The following is a 21,723-nucleotide window of genomic DNA, read 5'->3' on the forward strand; positions in this document are numbered from 1 at the left end:
TTGAATTTCCAATATCGGTAAATCTTGGGTAATTTGTTTCTCTAGTACCAAAATTTGCACGGTGACCCCCTATTTTTATTCTTGATTTTGAAAGAGAATGATGGAAAGATTCCTTGAGGAAAGTTAGAGCAAAAGTTTAAGTCTTTCACTTTCGAGGTGCATATTACCTTAACATAGGTATATTGCGCAAATACTGTGAAAATTGAAATGTATTTTTCCCCATTGAGTTAACACAGGGATGGAAGCCATTTTGAATTTCAAATATCCGGAAATATTAGACAATTTGTTTCTTTAGTGCCAAACTTTACATGCCGACCCCTGATTTCTATCCTTGATTTGGTACGAGAAGTTTGAAACTTTCATTGAGAAGTTTGAGCAAAAGTTTAAGTCTTTCACTTTTAAGTCCCATACTTTGTTAGCAGGTCAAATGTACTGTACCTGTTTATGAAATGTAGAAAACCTTGACACACATGGGCCAGGTAGTCACGCTGGGTCTTCTCATCTTGGAAAATTGGTCCGTTCAAGGAGGCAAGCTGGGTGAGACACTGCAGCGAATGGTGACCCATCTCAGAATTGTGACGGACTTTTACATGGAGCTGAAAGAGCGATTTTTTAATGTTTGAATCAACTCTTTTGTCGCCTGATTTGCACATGATACTTTAATACAAACTGTCAATGTTTGACCTTGCAATTGAGGATGGATAACATAAACCAAGGAAAAAGTTCAAATGGTGCTTCAGAGATAGGTCTTTGAAGGCCAAGTGAATCAGTACTTTCAAAGATTAAAGGTTTGTTAATGACACTTGTCAGCTGAGCTATTTATAAACATTTGATCATCGCGAATAAGAGAAAGCCTGCTGTCTTTTTTGGCTGTTTGTTGGATAACGTTGGATTTCAAATGCATCTATGCCGTAAAAGCTACAGAGCATATGAAGAATAAAAAGATTTGTAATCAAAGTGAGACTTGAGTGGACACCGTGGTCATCAGTGTATTAGGGAGGTGTGTAGATATTTCATGGATAGTGTTTGACCATTGCACATTAAATAAGGAATTGTGTGTTAACACAAATTGCCAACAGTGTCTATGGGGTTATTTGCAGGGTCAAGATGTACTTGGATACATACATTATACACAATAGCAGCTGCAGTCAACTCAATATGACCTGCATATGTAGCTAAACCTGGTTCATGTCTGCTCATATAGTGTGCATATTCCTCTTTCGTTTGGATATGCCACCTTGCATATTCACCTTGATTACATCTTCATAATCATCCCAATGTGTAGTTAAATAATCAATAACACCAAGTCTGATTTGTATGTGGTAATCTTCAGTATTGTACATCCCATAACTTATAGCACGATATAGACAATTGCCATCACCTCTGATTGAGACAATCTCATATTGGCTTTTTGGGGAAGACCTTCGGCTCTCCATGTATAATTTCTTTGCAAGGTTTGATGCTTTTTGACTTTTCTTTTTGTTTTCATATTTGTCAGTGTACTTCTAAAATGTCAAGTTCAATTAAATATATAATGCACGTAAATATTAAATGTTTATTGTCACTGCCTTCGCTATCAATGATAGTTCAAAATACGTGTATAGGTGCACTATGAAAAGCTCAGTATTTCTAGAAAGTATTCAGAAGGTACTGTTATTGGATATTTCAGAAGAGTACTTTCAGAATGTGCTTTGGAATACAATTCAGAATAATATTCAGACACTCACTATGTGAGATAATATTCTGTATATTCTAGAACTAACAAGCTCTGCTTGTTAGTATGTATTGTCAATGTCACTGTTGGATGTTGTTGTCAAATGTCTGCGTATTAAGTGTGTGTATTCTGATTTATTTTGGCTCTTTTTTTAATTAGCAGCTGCAGTAAAGACACAGTGAATACCAGTACTGCAAAAGAAAGAAAAATATGTCAGAGATAGGTTGTCTAGCTATGATTCACTAAAATGATTTAAATTTCATATTAAATATTTTGATTTTACATTCAATGCACATTATGCATTTCCTCTGCGAACAACATTCTCCCAATAGCCATTGTAAAACTGAAATCAGATGCGATTCTTGATCAGCGTCATTATTCTAATTCAGCACAGATTTGTGCAATTCTGACAGATAAATCCAATAGGAAACTAATACAACATTATCAGTTGATGTTTCAATTGCAGCTGGACTGCACAAAATTCACAATCTTTGTACAAAGTACCAACTATGTTATCATCACCACAAATATATGCATCTGAAATATCATCAGAATAATTTGCAAATTGTTCAAAATTTTAGAACACTGCTAAACAAATATGGACTAAAGAAATAAAACATAGGGCCAAAGTCCCTGAAGCTACTATAGACATGGATACAAAATTAAGTATTTCCTGACTGTATGAAATTATCTCACTAAGGTCATCCTAGGGACATGTAAACCAAATATTAAAGCTGTCTGACCAGCGGTTTTGAAAAAACAAGCAACTCAACAGTTGACAGAGCTCTGCTGTGTTATGTAAAGAATAACCTTTTGTGACACATGTATTGATGAAGAAGGTGGATATCTTTGATAGCTCATTTCAGGATAGCCTGACCAAAAATGGAAAAAAATTCTGTAAAAATACAGATTTGCATATTTTATCATTAGTCTATAATAGCAAATAAACGAGAGTTAATTACATTCTAATTAAAGTAAACAAGTCTTGCTTAAATCAAGATTTACGTCATAATAAAACAGCATATCTGTCAGGTTATAAAGAATCTTCAGCTGGTTATCTATATCTGTATTTTCATCCTATTAACCAAGCACATTTTAACTTTCAAATTAACATTGTAAGTAAGTTCTGTTGAATAAGTTGAGACTGTACATACTCAGAGAGAGCACACTGAAGAGACAAATGTTTGTAACTTAAGAAGTTCAAGGTCATCAAAAGCATTATAAGGAATCATGTTACACTTTCATTGCACGGTTTACACAGATTGCATAATTGCTATAAATAGCACATGAGGAATCTTACAGCCCAGCTTTACCATAAAAATCCTATCACTTTGACCACTCTTTTAGTTGACCACTCTATTTTTTTCCTCAAAAAGTAATCTTATTTTATCCTTACCAAGTCAACCATAAATGGAAATTAGAACTTTCTCTATCTCTATTTATTTGACCACCCTATCATGACAAACTATTATGAGCAATTTCTTTTAGATAACATAAATGGTGGTTCAGAATATATCAAAGTTGGGATTCAGGAAAGTTGCCTTTACATGTTTTAATCCTCAATTCACTATGAACTGTCAAAAAAAGTTTAACTTTCTGATAATTCCACACTAAAATTATTTTGGCTTTGATGATTAATTATTTTTTTTCTGGGTGAATTGATAGGGTTTATACAGTACAAGAATTACATACAATGTAAGTCAAATTTTGACCAAAAATGACAAAAAAATTCCTTAAAAATACACATTTGCATATTTCATCACAATTTGAACAAATTTAAGTTAGGTTATCCCTAGGGACCTGTATACCAAATAACAAAGCTGTCTGACCAGCGGTTATGAAGAAGAAGATTTTTTACCAAAAACACCTTTTTTGGCATTAATTTGCCTATTTTCAACAATATCAAAAAATTAAAAAAAATAGTTTCTCAAAATCATATTTTTCATCTACACAACAAATATCAAATCAGTAAGTACTGCGGTTCTCAAGATATTTGAGTGGACGGACGCCTCACAAACGGACATACATACATACATACATACATACATACATACATACATACATACAGACTGACGACGGACGCCGGACGGATACCCATCCCAATAGCTTCTATAGACTATAGTCTATAGTAGCTAAAAAATACATACTAAAGATGGGCTAAATTATTGAAATGAAATAATATACCAGTAATAATATGCATGTGTTGAAACAAACTGTGGACTACACTTCATTTTTCAACATTTTAAACTGAAATGTTTAGCCATAATTTGAACGCCACACTATGACACAGAGGGGTAATTTTAAAATTCGTTTTACAACCGAATGAAATTCATCGACCGTCATATCTTGAACACAGAAATGCCTTGCTATATTGTGAATATTTCCGGTGGCGATAGCCCACTGTCCGTGCACCGCTGTACAATGGTCGGAAAGAAAAATGCGCCAGTTACATTTTGCAACACATGGGTTATAAACGTTTGATAATTGTTGTTTATTTAGAAGTGTTAAATGTCTTTACATATTCTTCGCCCCACTTCCGCACGCTCGTATTTCTCTTGATATTGCGTTTACTGAGAAAATTTACCTCATGGCCCCTATCGACATGCCGAAGGGCATGAAAACGCTTCCGCCAATCATAGCAACGATTACGTCTTACGATATCTTGTACTATGTAATGTCGAATGTATTGGAAAGCGTGCGGAAGAACGCTCAATCTGATTGGGCATAACAAACGCCATTGTGTTTAACAGCGTGGTCTGCAAGTTCTATCGAGACATTTTGGCAAGTTTCACGATATCAGTGAAAATACAAGATATAGTAATTTACTAAAGTGAAACCAGGAGGTTCATTTGTTTTCATACTTGGTATATTAAAATGAAAATATATCCTAGTTTGAACCATGATGTAAACACCACATTTCGCTTACTCTGCTATGTCCATGACGGCACAACCTTACAGGGGCCCCCGACTCGTACTCCACAAAAGTTACGATGCCCAAAAACAACCAAAAATTCTCGCAAATCGGGGTTGAACTTTCAGTTTCCACTATAAGAATCATTTCAATCGAAGTGTGGTAGAAATCAGGGGAACGGTTGTTTTTAATGCACGCCCAAGCCCCATGGCGTCGTCATCACGCGACTAACATTTTTCGAATGAACTCCGTGAATATTGAAAACACTATTACAGTCGATCGCTCGTAAATTTAGATACTCTTTTTAAACTAGACCATAATTAGGGCCCATACTGTATACTCGATGTGTGGTGAGATGTTGCCACACGTTTTAACACGACTTATCAGTTTTAACACGACTTATTAGTGACGTGCTTTGGATAACCTTCGAGGCCGTTTCTTTCCGCACACAGCTTCTCACAATCTCACCTCTCATTCACTAACAGTTATTATCGGTACAACGCAAAGTTAACACATGCTCTAAATACGGATACAAAAATAAACCTCTTACCGAATGTCGTACTGGCTCCACTGGTGTGACTGTAGATAGACGTAGCAGGAACTGAATCTCGTAGCGACACACAGAAAGTATGGCTGCTCAATGCACGAGGTTGAAAGGCCAACGATGCTGAAGTTGGACTCAGTTTCGGATTCGGTTTCGGATTCGAATAACTGAGAATAGTTTTATATGATTTATCCTCCAGAATTGGAGATTAAAGAAACTACAGAAATGGCCTTTTCTGCTTCATATCTGGACATTTTACTTGAATTTGACTCTAATGGTCACCTTTCTACTAGGCTATATGACAAGAGAGATGATTTTAACTTTAGTATCATCAATTTTCCACACCTCATAAGTAATATTCCACTCTCACCAGCTTATGGGGTATACATTTCCCAGCTTATTCAATATGCTAGAGCATGCAGTTCATATGGTGATTTTGTAAAGAGACATGGCCATCTCTCTTACAAACTATTAAATCAAGGTTACACCAGAGCAAGACTTGTCTCTACATTCAAACGCTTTTTTGGCAGGTATCGCAAGCTGGTAGATAAATACAATATCTCTCTTCATCAAATGATCACTGATGGCATCGGTGACATTGGGCCTTAGTTAGTGACCACTACCTATCTGACTTATAGATTGATATATGGCAGGTGCCACATGTGGGGCAGGATGCGCTTACCATTTTCGAAACACCTGACATCACTTCTTGGTCTTCTGGCCAGAGGTCCATATATCTTTCTTTCATGAATATGACTTTGTTTGTGTACCGTCTATTTACTGTCTGTTCTGTGCTGTTTTGTGTCTATGTTTACAACTATTGTCTTGCGAATTCCGACCTACTGTCATTAAATTATGGAATGGTATGTTTGCGATTATTATATTTCAAGCTTATGTTATTATTTTTTTGAAGAATATAATAACTACTGATACACAAGGAGATATTTTAACTAGATGAAATTACTGCACAAATAGCATGTATTTTATCACATAAATGTAGCATGTATTTCATGACATAAATGTTTCATATATAATCATAATTTATAAAGTTTAAAAAATCAAACACTTTAGGAACTGTAATGCATGACTACACAAGACAAAACTGCTGAAAAATCAGTCAAAAGTTACAACTTATGAGCTGTCGATCTCAATTATGGGCATTATGCAGTTCAGACTATTCAAGCTAACAGTACTACGCACAATTCAAAGAAATGCATTCAATGCTATCTTTATTACGCAACTATTAACTGATAGTTTAGTCCGAGAGTTTAGTATGGTACATTAAAAATGCAATTTATGTAAAACAACATCAATCAAAACATCAAATTAATACAACATATTAACATTAAACCATGTGACACACATTGTGACATATAAAATGATTAAAGTATGTTTTTGTAAATATTGTTTTCCTTGCTCGACACTTCCTTTAAATTTTAAATTAGAGTCCTTTGAAGCTTTCTGTAATTTCTATTTTTTAACCATTTTACTTGTGAATATATGCACACAATTTATGCCATGAAATATATGCATTGTTTTATTGTGATCTTATTTTCACTTTGTCTAGTGTGATTAGATATTATTTTAGCTGAAAAATGGTCCAGGGAAAGTAAGGAAAATCCAGTATTCCACAGTGTAACAATTGGCTGAAAATATAAAATTTCTTTCAGTCTCTCGAATCCGAAACCGAATCCGAAACTGAATCCGAAACCGTGTCTAACTTCAGCATCGTGAAAGGCCTTACTGGTTCTGACCACTAGATCATAAAATATGCAAATGAGCAATTAATTAATAAGCCACACCCACCAAAATCTAATCAGATCTAAGTCTCATCATGATAATACCAAATACCATGACATTGGAACTTAGGGTTCTTAAGTTATGAGTGGAACAAAATCTGTCTACGGACGGACGGACGGACGGACAGACGGACAGACGGACAGACGGACACACACACAGACATTGTGGCGACATAGGACACCTTTGGTGCTTAGCACCACGGTGTCCAAAAATGATTTCATTTGTTCTCTGCCAGAGTATATGCACAGAGTCAGTGTCTGTCCCTAAAACTGTAAAACATGTTCAGAGTCTAGCAGCTCCAAAATATCTGACTTTATACCCGGCATATATACTATATTTTCTATACTGAGTAAACAAATATTTTGCAAGGTCGCTCAGCGCCTTGGCTGCTGCAATCAGCGTTCTCTGCTCCATCTACTCAAAGGAGCTGTACTTTTGGAGAAAGGATGCTGTAGGTCTCTCTTACCTTGAAAAACAAGTCTATTAAATTATGGTCCAGTATGGTACTTCTCCAGCTCCCACTGGGTTTGAACAGAGTGTTCTGGCTGCTGCTAAAACTACCAACATTCCTTCTGGCTAGTGAAAAAAGAGTTAAGGTTGACAAGGCAAGACTCTCGACGTGGTGGCATACTCCCACATGGCACGGATACGTATCAGAGATAAAGCTGAGATGCATAGCAATTTTTTGTAATTCTGGGGAGTACATTTGTACACATAAGGCTGCCTAAGCAGGTGTTTCCACTGCTTTCAAAAATATTCAACATATTCAAAAATGGGGGTTTTTTTTGGCTGTTTTATGCACTATGTTATGTTTTGAATTCATAACCTTTGTTTTGTATTGTGTGTTTGGTGTTAAAAACCACATGTCAATTTCTCTATATGAGATGATAAAGTTTTCTGAATCTGAATCTGAATATTTCTGAACCCAAAATCACTGCCTTGTAAATATTTTACATACAAACGAATGGTAGATTTATTTTTTCATCGGCTTTTACACTTGTATGAAGGATTTTTTTATACTGAAGTTGTAACATCTTTGTTTACTGGTAGAATCTATAATCTAGTTATTCACAAGCAGGTAACAGTATAAGCAATGGGAAAAACACATTGATTTCTCAAACAGCAATCTTATCTTGCTTTCCTTCTAGACAGCATGGTTTAGTCCAGAACAATGATGTTCTGGACTGAACCACTTGAAACAGGGTGTAAAGGATATCATTGGTGGGGGTGAAATCCCAGCTGAGTACTTGTTCACTGATGGACAAGAACTTGTTGAAGACCGCTGAAGTCTCTCGGGACAGAGAAATGTCTTTGTCGGAAAATTCATGTAACACTTGCACGGAGAAGAGAAACACCTTCTTCAAGTCATTATTCTGAGATGGAAAAAAGAAACTGTTGATGTTGAAAGTAGTAGCAACATGTTGATGAATTTAAACCACCCTGTTAATGACACAGGACTGTATTTGGCAATTGATAGTTGTTGACAAACTATGGATCACATGTGTAAGGGTACATCGATTTTTATGCCAGTAGTGTCTATGCAGACACAAACTTTAACCTGTTCCCCCCAAATCCCTGTAAACAGGTCCATACTCACCATTGATCATAACAAGTTTGGGCCAAACCATTGTGGTGAGAGGGTCAAAATAGATTTTGATAGCATGCCATCATATACCATTGACACTACCGGTACATTGATTTTTCCAGACTTTCAAGGACTACTACACAATTTTTTTTCAGAACTTTCAACGACAAGCCTGAAATTTCAGGACTTTCACAGATCGCACAAAGCCTGTCTTAACCATAGATTATCACAGCACAGGGCAGTTATGTGAAAATGCAAAATGAGAGACGATGAAACAGGCAACTGAACAATATCACCTACAGGCATTAAGAATTAAAACAACACTGAGGAGAGAGAGAGAGAGAGAGAGAGAGAGACAGAGACAGACAGAGAGACACAGACAGAGAGACAAGAGAGACACTGACAGACAGACAGAGCAAGACACATGCCAGTAAGAGACAACGATTGACTGATGCGCTTACCTCAAATGTTCTCTTACATATTGCATGGAATTCCCAACTGAGACCAACGTCACTGGATCTAGTTGAGCTTGAGTACTCATTCAGCAAAGCCACTAGTATGGAACACGCCACCATTTGCTGTCACAGCAAGAAATACACAGACAAAGAAACAAGATTATCCACAATATATGGCTCAGAGGTGAGAAGTTACCAAAACCGGTCTCATAACACCGGCAAGGAAATAAAACTGCAGGACAAAATTATAACCAGATAAAAGGTAAGTACTAACCATAGTGGCATCTCCACTTGATATCAACTCTGACACATCGTTGTAGATTCTCTCTCTGTCTGAAATTTTGTGATCCACTGTTCCCCTCTTGACGATCACAGCTACAGCTTGAAGTATCTGCTCGCGTACATAATTCTGCAGACTGCATATAAACATGGGAGTGTAAAATCAGTGACCTTTCAGATTTGCATGACATTTTGTGCAAGCTACAAACACAATGCTGCACGTAGCAAATTGTAACCCAAGTCGAGTATATGCCTGCCTGTGGAGGGCATTATTGCTATCATTCAAACATTTGTATTTTTGGGGGGATAGACTTTATGGCAAAAGAATTCACACATTTTTGTATCTACGAGAAAATTTCTATATACAATTGAGACTCGGTTAATCGGAGGAATGATAGAAAGCACCTCTGCAGTTACTTGATTGTGTGTTGAGTGATTTTCACGGAAAATGAATGATGTGGCTGTCGAGAAAAGTGGTTTTGTTTGTCTGGTTTTTTTTATTTTATTATTTTTGCATTTCACAACCGCAAATACACATACTGTGAATTGTAATCAATGAAACTGTACTGGCTGTGAATTAGATGATAACGTAATACAAACTGAACAGAATCAGCCAAGAGCGTCATTAAAATTCTCTTGAAAGAGAGAAGCGCCCTCAACGACAGTTAAGCTTGTAAAAAGCTGCTGCTTTGTAAGGTCGTACTTCATTCTTTTGCATGTGTTTTGTAACTTTTGCTAAGTGTTTTGCGATCCCTTTGATTGCCTTCTCTGTTTTCAAAGAATCTTTACAAAGGTTGTATATGAATAAATAAAATAAATAAATAAATAAATAAATAAATAAAAATAAAACCAACACTATGCAACCTAAGACGCATTGCACAAAGCAGTTGCTTGACACTGTCGCGTATACATACTGTGGTTTCTGTGTGACGTATCTCAGAAGGAAGGTCCTCATAGACTCTATGTCTGATTTGTCCAGTAACATCCACTCCCTTGCGACGGCTTCCTTGATGGTGGATGCAGCTTGGAACAGTACATAATCTACTTTAGTATTTTCTGCCAAGGCAAAGAAAAGGACTCCATATGACTTATGGTGTTTTAGTTTCCTTTCACAACCAAATTTTGGCAAAACTCTATCATTTTCTGGTTGGGGAGAGGTGGGGTAGACAAAACAGGAATAAAAGCAGCTGAATTTTTGATGATTTTTTTCACTAGTTTTATGTTAAAGCTCCATAAGCTCTATCTTTAGGCTATTTTTCAGAACCTTTGTTTTGTGGTTTCCCTACACTTTCTGCATTGAATCCCTAAAGTGTAATTTAATGCCAAGTATTTAGCATATCAACACAACCTGTATGAGTATAATCTCCATTGTTATTGTTGAAAATTGCATTTAAGTCCGGACTAGAATTCATTTGTAAACAAAAAACAATGATCACTACACACATACAAGCTGTGTTGACAAACAGAATACTTAAAATTTCAGTATGACAAACGGATTAGGGTCAGACACTGTAGTTATATACAGAAGCAGAATACTGAAATACTTGCCACAAGTTACAGCTTATGTCCCTTTAAATGTTAACCCCAATTTCTTGTTCTACTCAAAAAAGCATGTTGAAATACCAACTGTTTAGCTTCACGGTTTTTACATGTAAAATAGCAGCCATTATGCTCTGTTGCTGTTTACATTTAAATTGTAGTCCGGACCAAAACTCACTTTCCAACAATATCAATGCAGTCTACACATGTACAGGCTGAGTTGAAAAGCTCAATATTGTGTACCTCAACATGCTTTGGGGAGTAGAACAAGACACTGAATTTGACATTCAAAACAAAAATGGTGAAAAAAAATCATCACAAGTTACAGGTAATGCCCCTTTATAAGGTGTCACTGTGTGTTTAACCCTTTAAACACCATGGTTTGACCCCAACCCATTGTTAACAATGGTCATTGTGGACCTGTTTACGGGGAATTGGGGGTGAGCAGGTTAAGAGTTGCTGGTGATGATGCAGACTATTACTGGACTAGTATATGTATCTAGGGAGTGCATGCACTTGAAATATACAGTATGAGTATCATTAGAAAAAGCAAACTCTGGATTTAAGTCAAACTGAATGATTCTGTTGACGGCAGTGGACTGGCAAATTCTCTAGCAGTTCCCTTGCCAACACAATTGCACAAGGACCCAGGGCGAAGCGGAAACACATTCTTATCATGACTTCTCAACCATTGAACAGAGAAGAAAGACCTGAGCAAACACACAATATGCATTATATGATGATGATGACAATGATGATGAAGATAATGTTGTGATGATGTGATGATGATGATGATGATGATGATGATGATGATGGTGATGATGATATTGAATATGATGATGATAATAATGATGATGATGATGATGATGATGATAACAATGATGATGATGATGATGATGATTATTATGATGATGATGATTGATGATGATGATGATGATATTGAATATGATGATGATGATGATGATGATGATGATGATGATGATGATGATGATTATTATGATGATGATGATGATGATGATGGTGATGATGATATTGAATATGATGATGATAATAATGATGATGATGATGATGATGATGATAACAATAATAACAATAAATCCAAATCTTACTGACAGGGTATTATTCATAAAACATATTGAGCAACTTAAACTGACACATGGAATGCTATTTTAGCCACACAATAACATAACCAAAAAGATATCACAAATTTTCAAAATATTGGGGCAGAAATAAAAATATCTGTGCTTGCTTACCGAGGATATGTTTGCAAATGGCAAACGGTGACTTGGATTTCCGGAAGGACAGCAGAACATTCTCAGCCTGATGCCTCTGATCAGCAGTCACCATTGTTGGCGGTGCCTGTGAAATGGGAATATAGACAGAGTTTAAATACGTGAAATATGAAAATGACTCCACTTTGTGTGAATGTGTGCATTTGTGGGTGTATGTTTCTTGACATGAAAGTGTGACGTCATCGCTAAGAATTTTCATTTTCTCTATTCACTACTTGTTATGGTGTCTTCCGTTTTCTGTGCCGTAGGCTAAGTTGTCCGGGGCGAGGGTGTAAAATCGCATCTTACTGCTAGACTGAACAAGGCTGTGCGCACGCTGAACAATTTTACAAATCTAAGTAATCCTGGGGGGTCCAGTTGTTTTGAACAGATACAACATGGTTGCCTAGGGAATCTCAGGTAATACTATCTCCATGTGTGCACCTTGCTGAATGTGGTAGAATATTTATACAATCATGTCTTCCCTCTTTAATGCCGTTTGAAAAATGTTATTTCGGGGCAAACAGTCAACATTTGACCTTAAAGCGGCACTTTTCAATCCCTGGTTCTCACATTAGTGGAGTTCTCCTCCCAGTCAAACACATGGCCAGTATGATGTTTGATTTCTATAACATTAATTACACAAACTCATCTCAACCTTTTGTTACATGTTGCTAATCCTGCAAACAGAGTTTATGCAAGTTTTTGATTGACGGTCAGTTCAAATAGTCAACGGTCATTGATTCCCCACCACAAACGCTCCAATTTCCTAAAACATTGTCTTCCAGTCGCGTTAGACTTTGAATATAACCACAGAGTTTGATCAGCAGCAACGTCATGCTGACTGCTTGGCAGTCTGTCTGGGTTTTTGCGGCTGGGGAAAACTAAAAAGTTGCATTTTCTGGAGCGAGTGCCCGCGTGTTGCCTGTTTGGTGTCCACTTACACAATGAACGCCGCCATACCTTGGCGTCCTTTTAAAGGGAGGCTCCGCCTTTAATGACCAACTTCAGACATTTACAGCATTTAATTTTTTCATATTAACTTAGCTATCAAAATAATAATGTCCACATATTTTTCTCAGTGTGTACCTTACACTTTAGTAAAAGCAGCAACACTGAACAACAAGATCACACAAGATGTACATTTTGGGCAGGGACTTTTCTAATCCAAACAAAAAAAATTTATTGTGACCCGTACTGTGGATAGGTAATGAAATATACTAGGGATATTTACACTGAGACTTTTTCCCATCAGGTTGAAACGGCGAGGAAAAACATTTATTTTCTGCTCTTGGAAACAAATATCTAACTCTAGTAACCAGCCCTGGGAACCGACACTGAGGTATTGCCTGAATTAGCTTATGTGAACTTTGAGTGGAAACACAGTGGGAAAATGTCAATCTCAGAGTAAGACTCGCTTCCTTTAGTATCCCCCTTATAACTTTTCCCAGAGAACTTTCTTTTGAAGAACCAAATGAAATCCGTGCTTGCAGGAGTTGACAATTTAGTTTATGTGTATCAGTATTAGGTTTAATAGGTTTATTTAAAATGTACTGAAAGAGGAGAGAGTAGGGTCCCACTGGGAGTCTTTCAGACCTAAAGTAAGTAATAATATTAATTTATTTTGATCATGTAACGGTACCTCCATTTTTTAGCCATGTGTAGTTATCAATATACCGATATTTCTGAACAAAGAAAGCGTACAAGACTAAACGACCCAACGACGCCAACTCTAACCGTGTATGGATCACGTCTGGCGGATTTGTACACGTTAACTATTGAATCTTGCGGTCTAGTTTAGCGTCTGTCCAATTGCTGAGGGACAGTGATCTGGCTGACGGGTAACATGTAATTCGAGTTTGACAAATAGAGCTGTGCAACACGTGTGGTCTATGGCTGCCTTCCACCGAGATACACAACACACAGCACGCCTGCTAAACGCGAGTCATTTCGTTTCGTGCGCTCCCTCCGGCGGGTCTATCGAGTCTTACGGGTAATATTGGCCGTATTTTACCATCTTTGTTTGACGCTCTGATGTACAGTACCGTGATCCCTCGGCTCTCCACAAACAGTGACACTGACAATACCTAATCACTGTCAGTAACACAGCCGTACGCTACAACCTGGGCCTCACGATCAGGGATGATAAGACTGGTTGTCGGGGAAAGAACGTTCAGCTCGTTCGATGGTCGCCTATAGGGTATCGATATGTCAACTAGGCTAAAAAAGACACAATAGGACTGTGAAAATAGAAAAAGACTAACCATAATGACTTGGGCGGCATTTTCCAACTCGGTCTGAATCTGGGCTGCGGAGGCCGCCATTTTGGTTCGCAGCTGTTTCGCAAAGCATGCTGGTACTGGAAAGAGGAGAAGTCAAAGTTGAAAGTGCGAAGCCGTGAACGCTTTGGTATGGAGAAGCGAAGGTACCTGTTGTAATTTCACCACGGCACCCAACACTTGTATAAATTAACAGGCGCGAGTGCTATCTGGGAAGGTCGCAATTTTTTTAAGAGGTGATGTGTCAGCGACAACTCCCATGTATTTTGAGATATTTTTTTAAAACCCCTTTGAGCTAGCTTTCACAACTGATAGGCCTAAATCCTGTGGTCAATCTCTCAGCGAGTTTGATTGGGCTGATCCATCATTAAATCACGACTCAGGCTGTACAATAGACAAGTCAACGCAATACGCAATGAAAAAAAAACATACAGGCAAAAAAAGAGTAAGCTTAATAACTAAAGAGACTATAACAAACAAACAAACATACATACAATGACTGCAAAAATATCAGAAGGCCAAAAAATAAAATAAATTTTGCAGTTCCGATAACATAGTTTTCAAACATAGGGTAGGTAGGTCGGCAGGATTTTTTTTTCAAAATATTTTTATTTTTAATTATGCATTTTTCAGGGATTCAGGGCGGTCAAACACTGGCCACAACATTTCCAGAAAAATGTATCATACACATAAAAGGAAGGAAAATATAAAAGATATCCTCGTTTAAGCAAAAATCACACGCAAAGTAACGAACGCGTGATTTTACGTTTTTTTCCTTTCTTGTTTTTTTACTTTTGTGTTTACGTAGCTCTAAAAAGTTTAGGGTCGGCAGGTAAAAAATAGGGTAGGTCGGGTTATCGGAAGAGCACATGTTTTTGTTCGGCCTGATCAATTTCGATATTCTGATCACAGTCGGGAATCACACTATTACAGAATGGTCCCCTCAGTGACTATAGAAAGTGATTTCGTATTTTTATAATCGGTCATCAATTTCAGTTAGTTTGTCTGTGCTTGTTTGTGTATTTATTTATTGTTTGTTTGTTAGTTTGTATGTATGTGTGTTTGTTTGTAGCCTCTAACAATCGTGTTTATACGGAATCTCAGTCAAACTTTTAACATTTCCAATATAGGCCTAAAGTAAAATTACAATGGCTGAATTGACTATTATATACAACTACCGTCTTGTACTAAGTATAAGCTTATACGCCTATACACACAGTGAATACATAATTTTAGAGGGTATCACACATGCTTTCAAATTGCTGATTTAATGTTTCTCAGGAATTTCATATAGATAGCGTTTGCTTTCGTTGCGATTGAAAGGTTTAATATACAAATTTACTCAAATTAGGCCTACGACCTCGCACAGCCGACCGGGAGACAACCTAGAGATGGTCGTATGTTTTAATACAGCTGTCCCGATTAAGATTTTTTCTAAATTTATAGAAACCTCCTGGTCGAGAGACTTTGTCGTGGATACGTAACAGTTTTATAATGCTAATATTTGAACACGGGGCATTGCATGCAAGCGACATTCGTCTGGAGGTATGATCAATATAATATCATGTATTAATCTTTTTATTAAATACGCGTTACCTGAGTCGTGTTTACGTGCTTTTAAAAAAGATATAGTATGAGGGCGTTTTCATGTCATCGTTGGATAAGAAATATTTCTCTGAAAAAAGTGTGTTGGTCAAGAACGCCACTTGGTGCATATGTCCTTTCTTTAATGGCATATATCCAAGGCTTTCGTGGTTGTTCCGGTTTTTTTTTTCATGACGAATATAACATCTCATCTTTGATCCTCTCTATACCTATGTCAGGTTCTCTCGATCTCACGTGATCTACTCAGGCAACGAAATAGCGCGACTAATTTCCATAACTGGGAATTTTGAATTTAGATATTTATTTTATTTATATATTTTTTTTGTGTAATTACAAAAACTTAGTTTCTTCTATTGCTCTTTGATCATATGCTCAGAAAGGCTTTTTAATTCGCTTCATTTCAATATCGTATCGACCCCCTACCCCGCTACGATTTTTTAAAAAATTCAAGTAGTCCACTGAACCAAAGGTAGCATTTCGAAGTTTAAGACTGTACGCTCCTCGAAATAAAAAAGACATTCACTTATGTAAAAATTTCTAAGGAACTTTCGAAATCAAGAAAAACATCAAGGGTCACCCGGCAAAGTTCGGTACCAGAGAAACAAATTACACAATATCTACCGACATTTGAATCGAAAATGATCGCCGCCCCGTCGGCTGTCCGGCCAACGGGGCCCCAACACGCCTCTGCCGCCGAGCCAGTGCGGTCCTCGTGCCGTGTGTGTTACAAAATTAATTTTCGATTTTCACAAAAATGGGGACTCAATTGAAAACTAAGTTACTTCGATACCTTCAAAATATGCCCCAACAAGTGGTAGACCAAAGAGAGTATTGTAAAAGTTTGAATCCACATGTATGTCTGTCCTGGAGGTGCATCTTTTAACTTTAACATCATTGCACAATATCGCAGTTTTCAACCATTGCTTGCCCAAAAAACATACCTTGGGGTTAAGATTTTTTGTGAAAGTCCTTTTCTCGGTCCCAAACTGCGAATTGGCCGAAGTGCAGTCTGGGTAATATATACGAGCACAAGGCCACCGCACCGCGGCACCGTCACTGCTCAGTGATTTGTAATTCACACGCGCGCGCGTACCAGAGCTAGCAGAGTTTTATTTGCGGGGAATGTGAATTGAATATTTGTATATTTTATTCAGATCTCCTGTGGAGACAAATGCTTGATTGCTACTATATCGTGAAGATCGAACGTTTGCAGATATTTGTGTGCCACTCCCTGACAATTGCTGGCGATTTCATCACAGGTAAAGTCGATATGCCCGCCACTGCAACCTACTTAGACTGCAGTGGCGGCATATTGACTACGGGATCAATAGATCGATCCGCAATCGATCTACTTAGCAGTCTATCCAGCTAAGGAGCGCCTGTGCATGCTGTCGATACTGATACCAAGATAACTACAGTATGCCCGGGACAGTTTATACTGTCCCATATACTCCATCATGATGGGCCATTATGGGTGCAAAGTAAATTACCAAATTTTGGTATGACTTTTGACCTACTTTCACATATATATAATTCATAATCATATTTCTCTCAACAAATTGTGACCTTTTTATGATTATACCATAGTGTACATTTATTTAAGAAGACAGGGAGGATTTCAGTACCCCTGGGTCCATTGTTTTTGTATTGAAATCAAGGAATGGCAGAACTCACTGCATGCGGTCATTCCCCAACCAAATTTTGCGATGACCTTTGACCTACTTTCACATACATCAGCATTGTTCATATTTCTCTCAACAATCATGATACCATATTGCACATTTATTTAAGAAGACGGAAGATTTCAGTGCCCCTGGGTCAATTGTTTTCATATTCATATTGAAATCAAGGAATGGCGTAACTGCATGCAGTCATTCTCCTCATGCACTTTGCCAGGGCATTGCCACCATCTTTTTTGTATCCTTATATAACTCCAAATTTGCATTCAGCAACATAAAATTTTTTAGCCAGCATAGCAAAAATAGGGTGAAAAAGATCAGTTCCAATATGTGACCACACTTTTTATCAACGTATACTAAGCTAAAGAGGTGCAATGGCTATCTGGCAGGTATCCGTCTTTCAGTGAAGGTATTGTACAAAGTCAACTCCAGGAAATATATGTACTTGTTCAATGACAGATTCATATTTTATTTATCAGAATTCGGTAGAGCATCACCATGCCACAGCGTAAGCTGACGAAAAGCTATATCCATCAACCCTGTGACACACCTCTTGAAGGAAACACCGTGGCCGATTACCTGGATCTTGCTGCGGAGCTCTTTCCCGACAGAGACGCTCTCGTATTCATCAAAGATGGAACAAGAAAGACGTTCGCTCAGCTCCACCGTGATGTGAATGACCTCGCTGCAGGGCTGCTGCAGTTTGGACTCCATTGTGGAGACAACGTCGGCATTTGGGCAGAAGAGAACTACCAGTGGCTGGTTACTGATTTTGCCGTATCTACAGCTGGATGTACGTCCGTCAGATTTCCCGTGAACTCAACTCCCGAGAGGCTTCGCCATTTGTTAAAGAAGGTCAATTGTAAGGTCTTAGTGATCGGGTCTATCCACACCAACCCAGTGCACATTTTGAGTGAAATTATCCCGAGCTTTGAGTTTTACTCAGAAAAAGTGATAAACTGTGAAGGTATTCCAAATCTGAAGCATATCATATCAATGTCACCAACTAATCACCCGTCCATTATCCAGCTCTGCGACGTGATAAATCTCGGAAAGAATGACAAAAAGGAGGAGATACTCAAAGAGGCGAAACACGCGACAGATTCAGATTCTTCTTATGCCATTGTGTTCACGTCGGGTAGCACAGGCGACCGGAAAGCAGTTGCATTACGGCACAGGCGTCTCCAGTATGCAGCGTTACAAATGGAATATCAGTTTGGTTACACAGGGGAAAAGAGAGATTCCGAGAGAATAATTACAAACCATGTCAATGACTTCACTTCTGGTATGCATACCATGGCCGAATCACTGATGCTGACGCTCGGAGCCACAGTCGTCTTTCCGCATCCCAACACCACCGAAGGAATATTGGATGCCGTGCAGCGAGAGAAGTGCAACTTGCTCAACGCTTTTCCGATGAACTTATCGGAGATCAGCAACGCCATTGATATATCAAAGTATGATGTTAGCAGTATAGTGAATGTGATATGTACTGGAGGCACTGTGCCTCTAACAATCTTGAACAAGGTGGCCAGAGAGATGCAATGCAACATTGAGCTCATCTACAGTAGCTTAGAGTGTGCTGCAATCGCCCTGAACAAAAGCTCAATACCACTGGAAGACAAAATTTCAACATATGGCTCGCCTGCACCTTACTATGAAATAAAAGTAACTGACTTGACAACTGGTCGTATCACTCCAGTAGGCGTTCCGGGGCAGATCTGTGTCAGGTCGCCTTTCCTTCTCAAGGAGTACGTCGGTGACAAAGAGTTGACAACAAGTGCGAAATCAGGGGAGGGATGGTTTCGAACTGGAGACTCCGGCAAACTGGATGAGCGTGGCGTTCTGAAAGTCATGGGCCGAACTGATGACGTGATTATCAAGGGAGGTATCAACATTTATCCCGCCGAGGTAGAGCAGATTGTTTGTCAGAATCCAAAAATAAAGCTACATCAAGTAGTCGGCGTTCCTGACGAACAATTTGTCAATGAACTCTGCCTTTGCGTTGTTCTGCATGATTCTACGACTTCAACAGAAAGCGAGTTGAAGGACTATTTCACCGGAAAGCTAGATGACTTCCGATTGCCAAAGTACATCCTTTTCCTCAAAGAATTTCCAATGACCGAAACTAACAAAATCAAGCGAAATGATCTAGCAAAACTGGCTGCAAAAATGCTACATTTGGAGAAATAGACCTTATGTTAGAATGGACGACAAGGACAGATATTCTCACTCTCAAATGTTTCCAATACTTTTATCTGGTCCATAGCTTGTGGGGCTCATTTTAAACTTCTTGAAAGTAAGGAAATTCTTACTTTCTTTGTGAATATTGAAAATTTTCCTTTTCCCCACATAGTTAACACAAGATGGCAGCCATTTTGAATTTCAAATTAAGGTAAATGTTTGGACGATTTTTTTTCTTTATAGAAGTACCAAAATTATCATAGTGACCCCTTATGAATTCAGGGCCAGGGACTTGATTAGTTCCACTAGAACTACTTCCCTGGTCCCCACCAGTAATGTTGACACATTTTTTTTCTGGTGAAATAAAATCATTATTATTATTCTTATATTTGATTTGGTAAGAGAATGGTAAATAGTTTCATTGATGAAATTTTGTGAACAAAAGTTGTATTTTAGTTTTGGGGCACATACTACCTTAAAACAAATTATTTTTTTTTTGGCAAGGATTGATAAGTTTACCGTTTGTACTCCTATAGAATATGATCAGACTTTCTTCTGATCTCATATGGTATTGTGAAGAAATTTTGAATATGCATCCATTACGTATACGCCAGTCTGACAGAATGGAAAGAGTGAATCATAAGGCTTTGAACATTCATGCATGGAAGTATTATTTCATAGCAATCATGACTTTCAATTTTGTGTAATCTACAAAATTTCACCTATCATAATTCAATTATTTTGACAATAGTGAAACTGATCTTTTTTCAGTCACTGTATAGAAGTTTTAAAATATTTTTAAACGTTGAACTCCTGAGTAATTTTTTTTTCAGTTTGTGTGCATTAATGAGACTTGTACAATTGAAATTGGCAATGAAGTAATTAGCCAAGTATCTGCATTTTCACTAAATTCTTCTGTGAATTGCCATGGCTGTTTTAGTCACTGATGAATGAATAAATAGATAAATAAATAAATAAATAAATAAATAAATAAAATGAAGGCAAGTTCTTTTCAAAGATTCAAAATTTTTCACCATGAATAAGGACCAAACAGGAATTTGTGATAGGGAAATTCAATCATTTAAGCCAAGCTGAAACACATTCAAAAATATTTTATTGCTTTCTTGTAAAGTTGTACTGGCATAGATGAGTGGGCAGTTCTGTTTGATCATGGCTTTTGAAACTCCTAAGAAGTGTCCACTGTTATAGTGAAAATAAAGCTACCAAAAAGACAACGGTGATAGTTTACAATGCTCAAAGAACCCATTAAATGGGTTAAGGTCACTCTTTTTTGGAGGTTTTTCATGAATTTTGTTTGATTTGAAGAGTAGTTTGTGCTGTTTGGCTTCTTTAAACATGCTGAAATGCAGGTCTACGATTCACAACCTCAAATCTGCTTGCAGCCAGACACGGTTAAACATTCATCGAAAAACTTTATAGTCTGTACCAAAATTTAAAGTTCTGAGCACAATTCTCACCATTCACGGCTAAGCACACAACTGTTACATAGAGGTTGGACCTCATGCAGGTTGTTGTAAGGCCAAACAAAAAAAATTGTGCTGTTCTGATAACCCGACCTACCCTATTTTTATACCTGCCGGCCCTATACTTTTTAGAGCTACGTAAAAACACAGAAGTGAAAAAAGAAAGAAAAAACCCGTAAAATCACGCGTTTGTTACTTGGCATTTGATTTTTGATTGAACAAGGATGTCTTTTTGTTTTGTGCCTTTTATGTGTATGATACATTTTTCTGGAAATGTGGTGGCCAGTGTTTGACCGCCCTGAACCTCTGAAAAATGGATAAAAAATATCTTGGAAAAAAAAATTCCTGCCGACCTACCCTATTTTTGAATACCATATTATCAGAACAGCACAAT

At 37.6% G+C, this 21,723-nt stretch overlaps 2 protein-coding genes across 3 annotated transcripts in view; one reads left to right on the plus strand and one right to left on the minus strand.

Moving 5' to 3' along the window:
- Positions 1–14,481, minus strand: part of LOC139142354 (exportin-4-like) — an 87,828-nt gene extending 73,347 nt beyond the window's left edge. For both annotated transcript variants that reach the window (XM_070712270.1, XM_070712271.1), the window contains exons 1-8: positions 14,363–14,481; positions 12,081–12,186; positions 10,203–10,344; positions 9,284–9,425; positions 9,016–9,132; positions 8,186–8,342; positions 7,436–7,548; positions 439–596 (exon numbers count right to left, since the gene is read on the minus strand). In XM_070712270.1, the coding sequence (XP_070568371.1) occupies positions 439–596; positions 7,436–7,548; positions 8,186–8,342; positions 9,016–9,132; positions 9,284–9,425; positions 10,203–10,344; positions 12,081–12,186; positions 14,363–14,422 (995 nt within the window). In that variant the 5' untranslated portion in view covers positions 14,423–14,481. The remainder of the gene's footprint in view (positions 1–438; positions 597–7,435; positions 7,549–8,185; positions 8,343–9,015; positions 9,133–9,283; positions 9,426–10,202; positions 10,345–12,080; positions 12,187–14,362) is intronic.
- Positions 14,482–17,035: 2,554 nt separating this feature from the next.
- On the plus strand, positions 17,036–21,469 carry LOC139142362 (medium-chain acyl-CoA ligase ACSF2, mitochondrial-like). The gene is made up of 2 exons (XM_070712280.1): positions 17,036–17,241; positions 18,141–21,469. The coding sequence occupies exon 2, from the start codon at positions 18,160–18,162 to the stop codon at positions 19,852–19,854; it is 1,695 nt and encodes a 564-aa protein (XP_070568381.1). The 5' UTR covers positions 17,036–17,241; positions 18,141–18,159; the 3' UTR covers positions 19,855–21,469.
- Positions 21,470–21,723: the final 254 nt, after the last annotated feature.

Source organism: Ptychodera flava, chromosome 10 (assembly GCF_041260155.1).
Source record: "Ptychodera flava strain L36383 chromosome 10, AS_Pfla_20210202, whole genome shotgun sequence".
NCBI lineage: Eukaryota > Metazoa > Hemichordata > Enteropneusta > Ptychoderidae > Ptychodera > Ptychodera flava.

Coding starts and splice junctions, on each gene's coding strand:
- LOC139142362 (XM_070712280.1), top strand. CDS start 18,160: ATGCCACAGCGTAAGCTGACGAAAAGCTATATCCATCAACCCTGTGAC.